The 18,120-nt window shown below is 41.4% G+C and overlaps 1 protein-coding gene across 1 annotated transcript in view; it reads left to right on the top strand.

Moving 5' to 3' along the window:
- Window positions 1-18,120, top strand: part of MICU3 (mitochondrial calcium uptake family member 3) — a 52,908-nt gene that overhangs the window by 25,674 nt on the left and 9,114 nt on the right. The window contains exons 9-11 of the mRNA XM_083630572.1: window positions 10,972-11,067; window positions 13,711-13,811; window positions 15,327-15,498. Of these exons, the coding sequence (XP_083486698.1) occupies window positions 10,972-11,067; window positions 13,711-13,811; window positions 15,327-15,498 (369 nt within the window). The remainder of the gene's footprint in view (window positions 1-10,971; window positions 11,068-13,710; window positions 13,812-15,326; window positions 15,499-18,120) is intronic.

Genomic DNA, 18,120 nt, shown 5'->3' with positions numbered 1-18,120 from the left:
ATTGGTTCTGGAGGGGTTGGGAGCCCTTTAGCAGCAGCATGCAGGGAAGGAGGAGGAACCGTTTGATTAAGTTACAAGAAAAAATACAGGAACTTGCTTCTGTCCCCCCCCCCTCTTTCTTTCATATTGTGAGTTACTTCTCTGGTGCATGGCCTTGGTGTATGTTTTCGCATGCACTGCATGTGCCTCATGACTGGTTGAACTGAAAATGTCACAGCTAATGGCTTTAGTATAATCTTTTATGCAGATGAAGCATGTATAATGTAAAAATACTAACATCGGTTGCTGAACAGCTTGGTGGGTTTCTGGATGAAACATCGGCTCTGGATCCATTCCAGTCTGGCTTCCGCGCTGGTCATGGGACCGAGACAGCTCTGGTTGCCCTAACAGATGATCTTCGTAGACAGCTGGATCGAGGCGGGTCGGGGCTGCTGATTCTTCTAGATCTGTCAGCAGCTTTCGACATGGTCGATCATGAACTTCTGGACCACCGCCTTGCCGACGTGGGGATCCAGGGCACAGTCCTTCAATGGCTGCGCTCGTTTCTCTCTGGTCGGGGACAGAGGGTGGCGCTTGGGGGGGAATTGTCATCGCGCCACTCCTTGGTGTGTGGAGTACCTCAGGGTGCGATACTCTCCCCAATGCTTTTCAACATCTTTATGCGCCCCCTCGCCCAGCTTGTCCGGAGTTTTGGGCTGGGTTGCCATCAGTATGCCGATGACACCCAACTCTATCTGTTGATGGATGGCCATCCTGACTCGGCCCCAGACACACTGACCAGATGTCTGGAAGCTGTGGCTGGATGGTTACGTGGGAGCCGGTTGAAGCTAAATCCTTCGAAGACAGAGGTCCTGTGGCTGGGACGGGACGATATGGGATTGGGGGGGCAACTCCCATCTCTTGCGGGGGCGCAGTTAGTGCCAGCACCGTCCGTTAAGAGTTTGGGTGTAATCTTCGACACCTCCCTTTCCATGGAGGCGCAGATTGCAGCTATAACAAAGGCGGCATTTTTCCATCTCCGCCAAGCTAAGCAGTTGGCTCCTTACCTCTCTCGCCCTGACCTAGCCACTGTGATCCACGCGACGGTCACCTCCAGACTGGATTATTGTAACTCGCTCTACGTGGGGCTGCCCTTAAGACTGACCCAGAAACTCCAGCGGGTGCAGAATGCTGCAGCGAGACTCCTTACGGGGTCTTCGCTGCGAGATCACATTCATCCGGTGCTATATCAACTGCACTGGCTCCCGGTGGAGTACAGGATCAGGTTTAAGGTGCTGGTTTTAACCTTTAAAGCCCTATACGGCCTTGGACCCTCGTACCTACGGGACCGCCTCTCCTGGTATGCCCCACAGAGAAACTTACGGTCTTCAAATAAAAATATCTTGAAGGTCCCAGGCCACAGAGAAGTTAGGCTGGCCTCAACTAGAGCCAGGGCTTTTTCGGCTGTGGCTCCGACCTGGTGGAACACTCTGTCACAAGAGACTAGGGCCCTGCAGGACTTGACATCTTTCCGCAGGGCCTGCAAGACAGAGCTGTTCCGCCAGGCCTTTGGCCAGGGCACAGCCTGACTCCCTCCCTCGGCAATCTTCGCGGAGCTCTGGCCCAATAGTGGCCAGTGGCTTGAACTTAATTAATTTTATAATGAATGATTTTAGAGCGTTGTTTGTGTTGTACTTTTGTATTGTTTTATTGTTGTTAGCCGCCCTGAGCCCAGCTTCGGCTGGGGAGGGCGGGATATAAATAAAATTTATTATTATTATTATTATTATTATTGAATACAGCAGATAACATCAAGTATCACGCTAGTTAGCTAGTATTTTTACAGTATATGCACACATGCGCACACATACATTTCATCTCACAGAATTATTCCTGGATTGGGCTTTTCAAGCAAATACATTTTAGGAATGGTACCCCAGAATTGGATACAGTTTTCCTTGTTTCACTGTTCACACAATATATTTGCCTGAGAATCCCATGATGAGGATTATGGCAATGAGTATTTGTCCGCAATTTCCTCTATTGGTCCATGACTTCTAGGTACAGGCCTGAGAAGTTTTTCTTTTGTCCAGCCGCTTACTCAGCCCCAAGTTGAAATGGAAAGATACTGTACTGCCATTTTGTTGTGAAGCCTTCCTTGACTCTTCTAAACAGATTTTATTTGAAAAAAGTGCATTGATCAGGAGAGGTCACAACTATAGAACTATTTATGTCATGGATAATACTTATTGTGAAGGTGTTCATCTGTAGAATTTTAGGTTTAAAATGTAAATGATCCAGAGTTAAATATGTGCATGCTTATGAAGCAATCCACATACCATTGAAGCTAATGAGAAAGGTATTTGCATGCACTGTATAAATTAAGATTGGCAATCACAGCTACATGACAATATATATTATTTTTGTTTCTAATGTATTGATGCAGACTTCAAAACTATTTTCTCTACTGCTGGAATTAGCCGTGAAGTTAAATGCAATGTAACTTGGTAAAGCTAAAGCTAAGGAATACTATTTTTTAAAACAAAAACAAAAATTCTTGTGACACTTTAAAGGCTAACAGATTTATTCACAAAAATTCACAAAGTTTTTAACCATAATAGATTTGTTACTCTCTAAAGTGCCACAACGATCTTGGTTGTTTTTGCTGCAATAGACTAACATGACTGCTCCTCTGGAAACCTTCCCCCCGCCCCTAGTCTTTCTTCACACTTGTTTATTCCCTGAAATCTAAGTTTAAAAATGATTAATATCTAGGTTTAGCTGCCAGCACATGGCTGCATAGATGGATGTCCAGGGTCCTGTCACTCCTGGGTTCACAAGATTCTCCACTTTTGAGATTCATTCAATATCTTCCCCTCATCCCTTAAAAGAAGAAAGAATCTTGGTTCTGTCATCTCTGCTGCAGCACCTGAAAGATTTGGAAGAGAATAAGAGAGCTCAAGATGGTTTTGTGGAAAGTGCTTACACCTTCATTTGCCACTTTGGCATTACCTAAAAGTTGTATGAGTGCAGTGACAAATGGTTTTTCCTATCTCAGCATATGAATGATGCCTATGAGCATTGAGTCAGCATTAAGAGCACTTCCCCTTGTACCCAACTCTATGATATCAGTCAACGTGGAAGGAATGAGACTTTAGAGGATCTGATATTCGCCCCCACATATTAAATGCCTTGACAGCCTGCTACATGCATCTGCTTATCCCTTCGGGAAGGCGAAGTAGTCTCCCTACATGAGATAACACCCCCAGGTTTCTCTGTCCTCCATCAATTGCGGACTGTGGGTCGGGGGGGAGGAGTAGCGTTGTTATTCCGGGAGGATTGCTCTTTCAGAGCTCTGCCATCACCGGCGATCTCCGGCATTGAATGTGTTGGTCTCGTGTGGGGCACCAAGGAGAGCTTGGCTGTCTGGCTGGTGTACCGACCACCCAGCACACCTGCAGCCACCCTGTCAGACCTGCTGGAGGTGGTGGCGGGCTGGGCCTTGGAGTTCCCAAACCTACTGGTTTTGGGAGACTTCAACGTCCATGCCGATGCCGCTCCCTCCTCACAGGCTCTGGACCTAGTGACTTCCATGGCAACACTAGGGCTCTCCCAGTTTGTTTTGGGCCCCACTCATCAAGCAGGCCACACGCTGGATCTGATCTTTGGGGCTGGCATAGATGTGATCATGCTCCCCGCTGTGGAAGTGCCATGGTCTGATCACTACGCTCTGAAAGCCAAGATTGACTTCCCGCTCCTCCCCGGCTCGGGTGGTGAACCTATTTGGGCTCGTCCGCGAAAACTAATGGATCCTGATAGATTCCGACAAGCCTTGCGGAACCCTGCTCCTCCTGGCGACTCATTAGATGACCTTGTTGAGGACTGGAATAACCGGCTCTTGGCAGCCATTGATGAGATCGCGCCTAAGCGCCCTCTGCGACCCTGTCGAAACCGGGCACCTTGGTTTACTGAGGAGCTCCGGAAAATGAAGCGGGATCTCAGACGGCTAGAGCGAGTATGGCAATGGACTCGTGACGGAGCCTCAAGAACATCTTATAGGACGCTTATGAAAGCCTATGAGATGGCTATGAAAGCTGCTAAGAAATCTTACTTTGCAGCTTCCATTGCATCCGCTAGCTCTCGCCCGGCACAACTTTTTAGAATAATTAGGTCAATAACGTCCTTAGGAGGACAACCAAATTTAAGCACAAATTCGACCCACAGCTGTGAGGCATTCGCGAGCTTTTTTGCGGAGAAAGTCCTGTTGCTCCGCCGTGACCTCCCTGCCAATTTAGATACAGTGACTGAACTGGAGGCCCCTCGACTGACTTCAGGTCCAGTGTTGGACCATTTCGATCGGATACTCCCTACTGATGTGGATAGATTCCTCCAAGTTGGTAGACCCACCACCTGCCTCCTTGATCCGTGCATGTCTTGGCTGATTAGGGAGTGTCCAGATGTTGCGCGGACCTCCCTGGTTGAAATTATCAATTTGTCCCTTGACACGGGGACATTCCCAGGGGAACTGAAGGAAGCAGTGGTGTGTCCACTCTTAAAGAAAACTTCATTAGATCCCTTAGACCTATCCAATTACCGCCCAGTTTCAAATCTTCCATACCTGGGTAAGGTAATTGAGAGAGCGGTTGCTGAACAGCTTGGTAGGTTTCTGGAGGAAACATCGGCATTAGATCCATTTCAGTCCGGTTTCCGTCCTGGTTTTGGGATGGAGACGGCTCTGGTTGCCCTAACAGATGATCTCCGTAGACAACTGGATCGAGGCGGGTCAGGACTGCTGATCCTTTTAGATTTGTCAGCAGCCTTTGACATGGTCGATCATGATCTTCTGGACCACTGCCTCGCAGACGTGGGGATACAGGGCATAGCCCGTAACTGGCTGTGCTCTTTTATCTCTGGTCGGGGACAGAGGGTGGCACTAGGGAGGGAAATGTCGCGCCACTCCTTGGTGTGTGGAGTGCCGCAGGGCGCAATTCTCTCCCCGATGCTTTTTAACATCTTTATGCGCCCCCTTGCCCAGATTATCCGGAGCTTTGGGCTGGGCTGTCACCAATATGCTGATGACACTCAGCTCTATCTGCTGATGGATGGCCACACCGACTCTGCCCCGAACACACTGACCAGATGCTTGGAAGCTGTGGCTGGATGGTTTCGTGGGAGCCGATTGAAACTAAATCCTTTGAAGACAGAGGTCCTATGGCTAGGTCGGGATGGCATGGGGATGAGGGACCAACTCCCTTCTCTTGCGGGGGCCCAATTAGTGCCATTGCCTTCCGTTAAGAGTTTGGGTGTAATCCTTGACGCCTCTCTTTCCATGGAGGCGCAAGTTACAGCAACAGCCAAGGCGACATTTTTCCACCTTCGCCGCATCAAGCAGTTGGTCCCTTACCTTTCCCGCCCTGACCTGGCCACAGTGATCCATGCGACGGTCATCTCCAGGCTTGACTACTGTAATTCGCTCTACGCGGGGCTGCCCTTGAAGCTGTCCCAGAAACTCCAGCGGGTACAGAATGCTGCAGCGAGGCTCCTCACGAGGTCTCTGCCATGGGAGCATATTCACCCAGTGCTTTTCAAGCTGCACTGGCTCCCGGTGGAGTACAGGGTCAGATTTAAGGTGCTGCTTTTGACCTTTAAAGCCCTTCACGGCCTAGGACCCTCGTACCTACGGGACCGCCTCTCCTGGTATGCCCCACGGAGAGCCTCAAGGTCCATAAATAACAACACCCTAGTGGTCCCTGGCCCTAAGGAAGTTAGATTGGCCTCAACCAGAGCCAGGGCCTTTTCAACTCTGGCTCCGGCCTGGTGGAACGCTCTGCCTCATGAGACCAGGGCCCTGCAGGAACTGATTTCTTTCCGCAGGGCCTGTAAGACAGAGTTGTTCCGCCTGGCCTTTGGCTTGGAGCCAATTTGATTCCCTCCCTCGCTCTCTTTCTTTTTTCTTTTCCTTCTCCTCCTGCGATGAGGCTACATTTTAATGTTTTAATGTTCCATTATTTTAATGTTGTATTTTATTTTTGTTTTTAAGTTGTAATCATTAATCTTGTTTTATTATTGCTTGTAAGCCGCTCTGAGCCCAGCCTTGGCTGGGGAGGGCGGGGTATAAATAAAAAATTATTGTTGTTGTTATTATTATTATTATTATTATTATTATTATTATTGAACCAAAGGCCACCAGGGAACTGCTCATCATCCTTTTGTAGTTGAGGGACGCATAACCCCCTTCCTCTGTAGTCAACATAACTCTTCCTCAGGACACCCTCCGTCAGGAATAGCACAACTGCTAGTATCTGCCAAGGACGTTCATTATTAGCTGTGGGATGGATGCAACAGTTTGGACGTGGCTTCCCAACCATTTCTGCTTTCTGCTGCCTACATATATACTACGCTACAGGGTGATTCATAATAAAGTATACAGTTTCAACGCACTATAAAAAAAGAAGAATGTAATATATCTTATGTTACCTGTAACAGAATTGTAGGGGAATGTTTAATTTTTTTTTATAAACAGTCACAGATGTTCTATGTGTGCACCCTTTGTCACATGACACACATCGAACCAGTAATCCATTTCTGCCCAAACGTGACTCACACTACACGTTGATTTTCCCAGGCTTTGTTGAATGGCGGTGCAAACACTATCGACGACTTCTTCCGATACACAGTCATCCAGGACTTCTAAGTTTTCACAAACAGCCCGTAGTTTCAAAAAAAATTATGCCAATCATAGATACATTTTCTGCTTGGAGGTTTTTTTCTGAATCTCAGAAAATGCAACAGTTACAGATTCTGTTTTGCTCAATTCAAGAACACAAAAAGGCCTTTGCCACTGTACACACAGCCATTTTGCCTGACTGGTCACATGACATGTGCGTTATCGCCTATGTCACTTCCCTCAGTAGCAGAACACAAACTTTATAAGTACATCTACCTCATGGTTCGCAGTTGTGGTCCGTGTTGTCGCCTGTTACTGTCTTACAGCATCTGGAAACTCTATACTTCATTATGAATCACCCTGTATATTTAATGTAAATGGTCTTAGGTACAAACATCAGCAGCATAATCACAAGTCACCTTGAACTGCTTCACTGTGTCTACTTCTGAATTTTGCTATGGAATCTGACAGAACCACCACAAGAAAACAGAATATTACGTTAAATAGATTATATGACCAAGCAGCTCTTGGGTTCTGGTGAGCCCCTACTTCCCAACAAAGGATAGTTTTTACTGGCAAGTTCAGATTACACCACTGTAATGTGTCCTGTAGTTCATTCCATCAGTACCGCTGGTGTCACAGGAACCTGTTGCCTATCGAGCAACCGTAGTCACCAGGAAATCAGGCTTAAGTAGATGTCAACACCTGGTGCTGTGTGCTTCTAAGAGCTGCCTCCATGGACTCGCAGGACAATCTCCAGTGAGACCTATGTTCACCGTCACCTGAGCAATCCTACTCAAGTCAGGAAATCCTAGAATAAGGTGGATTTTACAGTAATGTCATCCATCAGTATCTCCCACTGACAGCTGTCTCCATGGAGGTGATACACACCTGCTGCTGAAGTAACCCAGCTAAAGTGAGGGATTTCCCACCCTGAAATATTTGTATTGCAGCAGCTGCTGAGAACTATCTCCATGGAGACAGCTCTCAAAGGGACCCAACAGCAAACACAGAGACATGCAAGGAATGTGAGTACAGGCAAAGTGTAGGATGGAAAATCTTTCCTTCTGCCTACTGTGAATTATTTCACTTCCTTGTTTATAGTATGTGTTTCTCACCTTTCTAGATACGCTACCCCATCTTGTCACTATAACATTTAAGGATGCTGCATTTATAGGTATAAGCCACATCCATTCACATCAGGGGAAGACTGAGCTGCGATTTATAGTGCTTTCAAATGACAGCTACGATGGCCCTTGAAAAAAAGAAAAAAGATACCAAATCTTTAATGGTGTAGTTTTCCTACTGCATGTCCTCTGCATTTTGAACCATAGGAAAGGAGGAAGAAAGAGATGCTGAAGTACAGCACCATGGCCAATACCCTCACCCGAATATAACAAGAAACATTTTTTAGAAACCAACCAAACCACAAGCACAAAATCATTTTGTATAGAGAAATACCCTTTCATTAACTACTTAAAGATGATCAGGACTGACAGCTGTGATAGCAAACATGGACTCCCACCCATCCACCCACCCACCCACCTCTTGCTGTTATCTCTTGAAGGATCTATGAGCTGAGTACTGGACTTGTCTTGGAAATACCTGGTATGCTCCTAGATTTTTGTTTCAAGTCTCTGTCTACCCCACTCCATCCTCTTCAGCCTCTCAAAACATAACTGTGTCCAGGATTTCAGCACAAAGCTTCATGCAATATTGCTGGCAAGTTTGGAGTCCCAGCACTACTTTTCTAAGCACAAGTGTTTGGAATTTTAGTTAAAATTGATGGTACTTATTTCTGACTATACTTATGGATCAGGATGTCAGCTGGATAATTTTGGTACTTTTCAGAAGGATGACATAGTATACAAACATGCACGTTGTAAGCTTCACTCTGTGTCATCTGACATGTCACTACAGAAAACCCAACATGAGAACATTATTTCTTCACATATAATTAAAGATAGCTTTCTTGCCTGAAGAAAAATATCTAAAGTAGCTAGAAATATTTATATAATATATAGAGAGGGTGTTCTTTTTATCTTTTCATATATGTTGGCTACTGATCAAAACTCCGAGCATAATCCAGCCAAATTAAATGTCACTAAATTCTTCTGATTTCAGTAGGAGATAGTTAAGCGTGTGCTTAAGTATTTCCCATTGAAATAAATAGAACTTAAAATTCTTAATTGGGTGGCGACTCGTGAAGGAGCCTTTTTAAAGGCTACGGATCGGGTGCCGGGGAGAAGCGTGGTGCCTTGAGTTCTCTGCTTCCCCTGCTGAGCGAAGCCGCATGCCATTCGGCGGAGAGCGCTGACTTCTTCCATTGAAAATTCGGACTTTTCAACAACAACCCGTGAGTAAATTTGGAAATCGGGTTCAAAAGGAGGAAAAAAAAAATTTTTTTTTCGAATTGGATACGAGCGGGGGGGATCCAAAAAGGAAGTCAGTCCCCTCCCTATTGTAAACTTTCCAAAACAAGGACGGGGAAACCAAGACCCAAAAAGGCTTGCATTGCTGATAAAAATCCAAAATTTCACGATGGGGAACTACAAGAACTGTGCTGGAGGAGGAACTGGAGAAGGGAAACGCAACCCCCCCCCCTGGGAACCGGGGTGACTGAAGAGAGAGCCTGGTGAAAGGAGTCGGAGATCTTGACAGCTGTCAAAATAGCTGTCAAAGTCGAAAAGCGGAGTGGATTTTATTATGAGAACTTGGCTGGTTAAATTTGATACAATTTGCTACAACTTGTTAAAATTTGGATACAAAATGGCGAATATGGATAACAAATTGACTTTTGGATTAGAGGAAACAAAGATACAACAATCCCCCTTGAGGAGTTTCGGGACATTACAAGGATTGGGAAAGTGGAAAAACACCAATGGAACTTTACAGGACTGGTTATCTTCTGGGAAAGCTGCAAAACGGAAATAACATCTCGTCTTCAGGGTGTTTTCTTTTTTGTTTTTTTAAAGGAGACAATAGATTTTCCTATTGAAGAAAGGAAGGGACTGAACGTAAGGTTTTGCCCCTGAATAACAACCATCCCTGCAGACTTACCAAACTTTCGAACTACAACGTTTTAGCAGCGGAACAAAGGGAAATCAGACTACAACCTGGAAAGAACAATGGAGGGAGTTCTATTACAGTTTTATTAAAGACTGAAGTTAAAGTTTTGAAAAATAATGATAATAATAATAATTTTGATTTTCAAAAAAATTTATTTTTAATTTTAAAAAAGAAAAAGCCAGCAAGGAGCTGGGGAAAAGTTGTGATTTATGGTCTTAAGAATTCCAGGCAGACACCAGGGGTTGATGGTCAGGGGGAAATTAAACCGGGGACAGGGGGGGGAGAACTAAAACTCCAAAGGCTTGCCAACTTGGTTATTTTTTGCTGAATTGGTCTATTATTCATTATATTTTTTTATTCTCTACCTTTTCTGTTTCTATTATCTGGGGTGCTTCTTTTATTAAAAAATGGAAATTGTGGAATGACATGGGGTGGGTCTTGGGGAAAGAACACTGGGTTTTTTTCTTTTCTTTTTTTTACTGTAAAACAAATTAAGTTTCAATTTGAATGGGGAACTTGTTTGGCCAACAATATGAAAGGGGAATATGGTAGGGGTGGGGGAAGGGGGGAGTCCCGTAAAGTGATATTTTTTGTATTTTTGAAAAATTTTAATAAATATTATTTAAAAAAAAAAAAATAAAATTCTTAATTGGGTGGGATCTTCCCCATACTTCTTTTTAATCTAGTAAGAGTAGTACTTCACAAACTTGCTCCAATTAAGAGAGAGTTCATAGGCTCCAATTAGGAAAGAGTTCAGTGAGACAAATTAGTCATGACTGAAATCCCATTTACTTCAATGGAGAACCATGACTAACCTTTTTCTGGAATGGACCCACATTTCCCCCCTAAAATAGAATGAAAAAAGTCTAAGATTCTAGTGACACATGAAGAAGAAAAAAACTTATCACATGAGAATCATTCTTTTTTAAAATGTGTACAAAACTATGTTTGGTCCCATGTGCAAAGCTATATCGTAATTTTTTTTAAAGTTGGCAATATCAACCTAATAAGATTGCATCATCATGAATAAGAAAGTGGTTCTCAGGGACTCTGCTGCTTTGAAAAGGGCAATGTATTATAAGCAATGTGTTATACAGTATTTTTCTTTGTGTAGGAAAAATGGAGAAGGTGATCACATAGAGCTTTCTCTTTTTGAAGATTAGTTAGCAAAGATGTAAAAGTGTATAAGCTGCTCTTGGTTTTTATTACTTTATTACCCCTTCCCACCAAACCTATGCATCTTGAAAATTTTGCAGGTGCTAAAAACAGAAGGAGAAGACCTGGTTCCAAGAAGCTATTGGGATACTCTGAGACGTAGCACAAGCCAGGCACTCTTTTCGGACCTTGCAGAGGTATAACAAAACCTCTGTATGGTCCATGAGCTGTTCTTCATTTTTCTTTTTCTTTTTCTTTTTCATATTCCATTTTATTGTGTATATTCTAAATATTTTAAACTTTTTAATTACCCCTCCTCCTTGCTTTGGAGTTGTTGTTTTTGTTTTCCCTATGGTTTTTGTTTGGTATTTACATTTGTTATATTTGTTGGATAAGAAAAACATGCATTTGACACATACTTTAAACTTCCATATTTCTTGTTTACTAACAGTGAAATAATTGGTTTTATTTCATTCTTGGAATATTGGATATCTTTTTATTTTATTGCATTATATTGTATTTTGAAAAGATACTTCACAGTTATAAGTATGCCTATCTTAAGAACTAGTCTTTTACATTTGAAAGGTAAAGATAGGTTCAGTGCTTTCCATTTAATGAACCATCTGATGATAAACATTTATGTTTCATAAAAGCATAAGTGGGCGACCTTTCTCTATTGAAGGGTACATTCCCTTGGGGTAAATCTGTCAGAAACATATGCTGGTTGTATGTGGGGCCAGAAACAAAAGTGTTATAAATTAGCTAACTTAGAATGCTGCTCCTTACATAGCAAAAGTGGGATGAAATTATAAAAACCCAGGAAAAATACAGAGGAAACCAACTGGAAGCAGAAAACACTGTAAGGATGGAATAGGACAGCATCATAAAAAATTGAGGGACAACTGGGAGCTGCTTGTTGCCTACCTGTGGATTAAAGGAACAGCTCTGCCTGGTAACAACCATTGTACATTGGAATAGCTTCCATTTAGGATTATTTGGGCACAGCTAATTTTAGTAGATATGAAGTAGGAATTAGGCATGGGCAATTGTTCGTAGTTGCATGAGGAGTTGTGCCTCCCAAGATTCCCTTTTCTACATAACTATTGAAGGCACAGAATCCCCACTGCAAGTTGAAAATTCATCTGACATTACCTCTGTGTCTTAATTGCTGATGGGTTTAAGCCCCATTTGGTGCATCTACAGACCTCCCAGCTAGACGAAAGGCAATTTTCATATTTATGTGAGACTGACAAGGAAGACATGTGAGGAATAGGAGACATTTAGACTTCTTTCAATGAAAGGAATGAATGCATTAATAAGCACTGACTTGAGGCTATGGGAATTGAAGAGGGAAAACATTTTATTTGGGAAGTCAGAATTAAAGGGTTTCATACAGTATGTGCATAGACCCTGATAGAGTACTGCTGCCTAGAATAAAGAATTTTCTGGTCTTTGTATATCCACCCTAGGATATAGTTCATACACAACAAATTATTCTCCATGTTAAGCCCTTTTATAACCATTCTTTCTTTCTCATCCACTGATTCATATGATTATTTTCATGTAGATATAGGTGGTTTACTTGTGGAGTATTAAGTATAATGATGAATATATAAAATTCATGGAAAAGAGGTTATGTAATTGTTTTACCATGTACTCAGATTGTAGACCATCCTGCTGCCACAAAACTTAAACTCATGTACATTCATATGCCTATAAAACCACTCAATTTTAAGTTCAAAGCAATTGCCTTGGTCACCTGGGATGACCTGGAGAATACAAGTCCTGGGGAGCATCTGTCATGTGCTTGTAAATTGAATTTGCACCATTTCAGGACCAACTGTACTCAGAGGTTTTGGAAGCTATTGATATAATGGTCACCTGTCAGTGTCATTTCTATGAATCAAGTGTAGCCTTGCTGCAAGGTCTTTGGGAGCCGATTATTTGAGCTGGTACTGTAGGCCAAGCTTGCATTTTCAGAAGGGCCGTATTTTGATAAATAAGCAATAAAAATAGATGCAACGGTTAATAATGCTGTCCAGAAATAGAAAAGAAAATACACAATCCTTCATACTGCTTAAATATATCTGGTTTGTGTACTATATGAATCTGAAAGTCAGCTAGTCAGGTCTCATATTGAGGACCTGCTACTCCTATTAGATTACAATTTCAGAAGTTGTAGGTTAAAAATATCTCAATGTGTGAATATATATTCTTAACTATAGAACAGTTTCTTATAATTCCACTCTTCCTCTGTTCACACTTGAGGTTTTTCCTCATAGGAAGTAGAATCTTTGATTTTTTTTCCATGGTCAGATTTTTGCAAAGAAATGACATCACTGTCAAAAAAACAAATCAAACAAAAAACCACAAGCTCCTGAGGTAGGCCTGCCTTATTATTTTCTCCAGCAAAATATTCCCTTCACTTTTTTGACATTAACAAAGCTATGGGTGAGAAATACGTCTGCAGTGATGGTTGCCTTTCCATCATCATAATCATTTTTAAAATGTGCCAACTTATTTTCACTATATTATTTCACTATTCTGATTAATTTCACCCAGGTCCCTGGTTTTATTTAACACATTTGATCATACCATATCACTTTTTTAAGTTTGGTAGGCTAAAATGTAATGTAAAATATTGTGTGGGGAAGTATGACCTGACTAACGTTACTAACTGATCTTGCAAATGGTTTTAATATGTATTTGATGCATGGATGCATTTAATCTTGAAGCAGTCTTTTTAAAGCAAAGTGCATTGATAAAATTCTGTGGATTTTATTTTTGTTACTAAATCTATTGCAACTTTAAGCAATTAATATACTTAATATGTTTTTAAGCGTGCAGATGATATCACTGGTTTACTATCCGATACTACACTGCTGGTACACTTTTTTGGTAAGAAAGGAAAGGCTGAGCTTAACTTTGAAGATTTTTATAGGTGAGCCTTACTTTTAATACTTTTAATATGTACAAATCCTTTTGTATATGTCATATTAGAAATCATACATGCCAATAATATTGTCTGTTTCCTTAAATATTTTTAGAAGGTACTTTCTGATTTTTTTAAAAAAAAAACTTCCATAGCCTAGAACCTGAGAAGAGTCACCAAAGGCCTATCTTGTCCAGCATCATATTTTCAAAGTGACTAACCAGATGCCTATAGGGAGCATTTGTGATTCCCAGCAACTAAAAACAGCTTTTTGTTACCTTTATGGTGTTTTGCATAGCATTCTGTAGTACTTAGAAATACGTTAGTACCCCGTTTAGAAGATCAAAATATGAAAATACAATGTATCTTATTTTCAGTTCTGCAGCCACTGGTAAATCCTGATTTTTTGGTTTATATCTATTTTGTATTTTTTGGTCTGAATGATCCAATAGTTCCATTGCATTAGAGCCTTTGTTTATGCACTGAATTCCATGTTGAGAATTATCTTTACTGGATCTCTATTGAGCTTTGCAATTGATCACAAAGTTTATACATAGATGACAGGTGAGAAGCCACCTTCACAGATAATCAGCCTCTGTCTGTAGCTAAACATGTACTTCTGTGCCTTTTAGAAATAATGTAACTTTCTAAACTTAAAAGGAACAGCATCTCTTTGCCTCTCTGACATTGAAATCTATGGTACAGTAGTGAGAACCTGTCCCCCACCCACCCTCAGGTTTTGTTGGGCTCCGACTCCCATCAGCCCCAGCCAGTAAGATCATTAGTCAGGAATTACATGAGTTGTAGTCTAGAGGGCCACAGGTTCCCCACCTCAATTGTAGAGAAATGTGTTTCTTCTACTTTCCCCATAATTACTCCAATGTGCTATAAGGTCTGATAGGGAAAATTCTTCTTGTAAAAGGGCTTCACTATTGGCTTTAGTAACATGGACAGCTCTGTAAATGCTTCTTTGTTGTCCTCCATGTGAAGCTATCGTGCCTGTTCAAACGGCAGCTCCATGTGCACTTGCAGAGCTGTGGATTGGCTCTGATGAGTGTTGCATTGTGTTTATTTTCCTTGGCTTAAACCCTTTGCACATTTAGGTAGCTTAAAACACACTGAAACCAATGTGAGTTAAGCTGCAATCCTATATACTTACCTAATAGTAAGACCTTTTTAAAATAATGGGACTGCATTTTAAATAGACATGTATAGAGTGCAATACTAAACCATCTAACTTTGGAAGCTTGCAGTCCTTGGCATTAAAATATATTTCTGTTGTCATTGCATCACATTTTAGCCCCACAAATTTCACCTCTATATATTTCACCATATTTTTATGTGTGCAGAAATGATCTGCCAATGATAAATTTCCTTTACTATGTCAAACCAAGAAGTCCATCAGCTGTTAATGAAATTGCAAGCTTATTAATTTTGCATGAATTGGAATGTTTGAAATATTAGGGGGCGGGGTTCTACATATGGAGCTATAAGATTTTTAAATTAATACCTCTTATAATTCAGGTTCATGGATAATCTCCAAACTGAAGTTCTTGAAATAGAATTTCTTTCATACTCTAATGGAATGACTACCATCAGTGAGGAAGACTTTGCTCATATACTTTTAAGATATACAAATGTGGAAAATACATCAAGTTATCTGGAAAACGTACGCTGCAGCATGCCAGAAGAGCAAGTAAGCTTTCAGCAAAGACCCAAACACACACACACCAAAAAAAAAAAAATCATAGCCTGATTGAAAGCACAGTTACCTGAAAATGTCAATCACTTCCAGTTACATGTGATGAAATGTGATACCTGTTTAGCAGGTGGGATTTGTGGGAAGGAGGGATGGGTTGGATAGCCAAATAGTTTTGGAGAACGAAAAGTGAGAAATATGGGCAGGTCCTGTTAACCACTTAGGTTTCATTCATTTTCATTGAGTTTTTGGACATGGACATTCTGGGTTCATTTTGCATCTGAATGGTGCCTGGGCACATAGGCAGGAAGGAGTAATACTTTACCTTTCACTGGCTTTTGATATTATATCAGAATGGCTAATTATAGCAGAATTCTTCTTTATTCTATTTGTAGTCCAGTTATTTGAGTGCCATTGCTCATGTAGACCATACATCAACAGCTACACACAAGAGGGAGGTATCGGCAGTCTCAGGGGAACCCTAAGGAGGAAACCTTAAAACAGCCCAATGAGGATTAAGCATGCACAGTGCCCAGGGAATGCTGACTGACTGAGAGGGAAATAAACTGAAAACCAGATGGGAAGGAGAATGGAAATGAGTAACTGAAAGATAAATACAAAGCAAGATGCACAGAGATATAAAAATGGTAGGAAGACCCGTTTCCTTGTCTGGACAGGTCATTTCCTGGTTCATATAGATACAGATCCTCCAACTGTCCCTATTTCCCAGGGACAGTCCCGGATTTACAGAAGCTATCCTGGTTTCTAATTTGATCCCAGAATGTCCTGTTTTTCCTTAGAACATCCCTATTTTCCTCGGAGAAATGTTGGAGAGTATGCAGTTATGCAACCCCCCAAGCCAATGAGATAAGAAACTATACAACCTTGAGAAGACATCTGAAGGCAGCCCTGTATAGGGAAATTTTTTATCTTTAATGTTTTATTATTTATTATTATATTTAAAATGTTGGAAGCCATCCAGAATGACTGGGTCAACCCAGTCAAATGAGCGGGGTATAAATAATAGAAATTGTTGTTGTTAAATAGGACATCTCTATTTTCATTGGACTAATGTTTTAGGGTATGTAGATAAGTCCCCAAATGATGAAAATTACAGCTTCTGATAGAATTCAGTAAAGAAATCAAAGATTTTAATGTACTTGGGACTGGAGACTACTGTGTCCCAATATGACAAAAAAGCACACACACCCAATGAGAACTGATCTTGGTAATAGGCACAGAATGCTGACTGTCTGGGACAGAAAACCAGGGGGAATGGGATGGAGTGGCTGAACCATGAAAAGAAAAACATTTTTTGAAGTGCCCCACTCGTTTCTACCAATAGTAAACTATTGAGTGTGAGTCTTGATGTAGCCAGAACAGCCCCATCTACAAAGTACAAAGGGGTGGTTGAAGCGGGTTACAGATGTACTAGGTTAGATTGCGGCAGTGCAGTATGCATTGTGTTGCCTTTGCTAGTGCAAAATTCAGTAGCCAGATAGCTGTCTTTGGTAAAACAATTTTAGCATGGGGCTTCTCAGTAGTGACTCCCCATTTCTGGAATGCTCTCCCTAGGATATACACCTGGGGACATCATTGTTTGCTTTTAGGCACCAAGCTAAAACATTTCTGTTTAACCAGGACTTTGACTGTTACTTGGAAGGGTCATGAGTTAGGGCTTTGGCCTTTGTAGTGCTCACCTTTTAGTGGGATGGGTTGAATTTGTCATAAATATTATTGAATGAGCATGTTTAGGTTGTTGGGTTTTTTAACTTACAAAAGATGATGTTCAACATAATCTATCCTAAATGACATATTATTTAATTGTGATAGAATGCCACAAAGTCCCATGTGCAGTTTTGCCATCTTTAGGGTATACGCTCTTTTAACACGTTTAATCTAGTTCTTCGGTCTCCTTAACACAGGATCATTTGTAGAAGGCCAGTGTGGAGTGAGTGGTACTTAGAAGTGACTAAACAGAGGATTTCAAAGAACTTGTGCAGTTGCAAAAGCAAATAACCTTGCTAGCTAAACTGTTTGTTAGGAAACAAAGGTGTTGTCTGGAGTAAATTTAAGCAACAAAGAGACATAGTGGCAGCTAAATGCATCAGTGCAAACCAATAGGGTTGATGTTGCAGAGACTCTTTCAAGCATGGAGTGCTTTGGATATAATTCACTTTTATTTGTTTACAGAAAGATCAGGTTTAACTGTTTTAGATCTATTTGTAAACAGTTCAGCTTATTTTCAAATGATCACACTTTTCAACTCTTGACATTTTAGTTTGAGGGGCTTAAAAAAGAGCCAGTAAGCATCATTTAGCAGTTAGTGGTAGTTAAAAGGAAAAAACACCCAAAGTGCTTCAGTATCATAACACAGATAAGGCACTCAACAAATATACTTAAAGCACAGTACTAAAAAGAAACAATGAATGTGCTACAATAATAGTGGTATAAACAAGCATTAAAAATATAAATACTTGTTAAAGAATAAAATGGGTCATGTACCCCCACCCCCACCTAAAAAAAAGACCAAATATTCAGTGTTAGGAAAATGGGAGAAAGAATTAGAGAGCAAAGAAACCTAACTGCATGTTTTGAATTCTGGACATATCTGTATCA

Source organism: Podarcis filfolensis (genome assembly GCF_964270895.1).
Source record: "Podarcis filfolensis genome assembly, chromosome: 9".
In the NCBI taxonomy this organism is placed as follows: domain Eukaryota; kingdom Metazoa; phylum Chordata; class Lepidosauria; order Squamata; family Lacertidae; genus Podarcis; species Podarcis filfolensis.
This window is presented reverse-complemented; position numbering and strand designations above follow the sequence as displayed.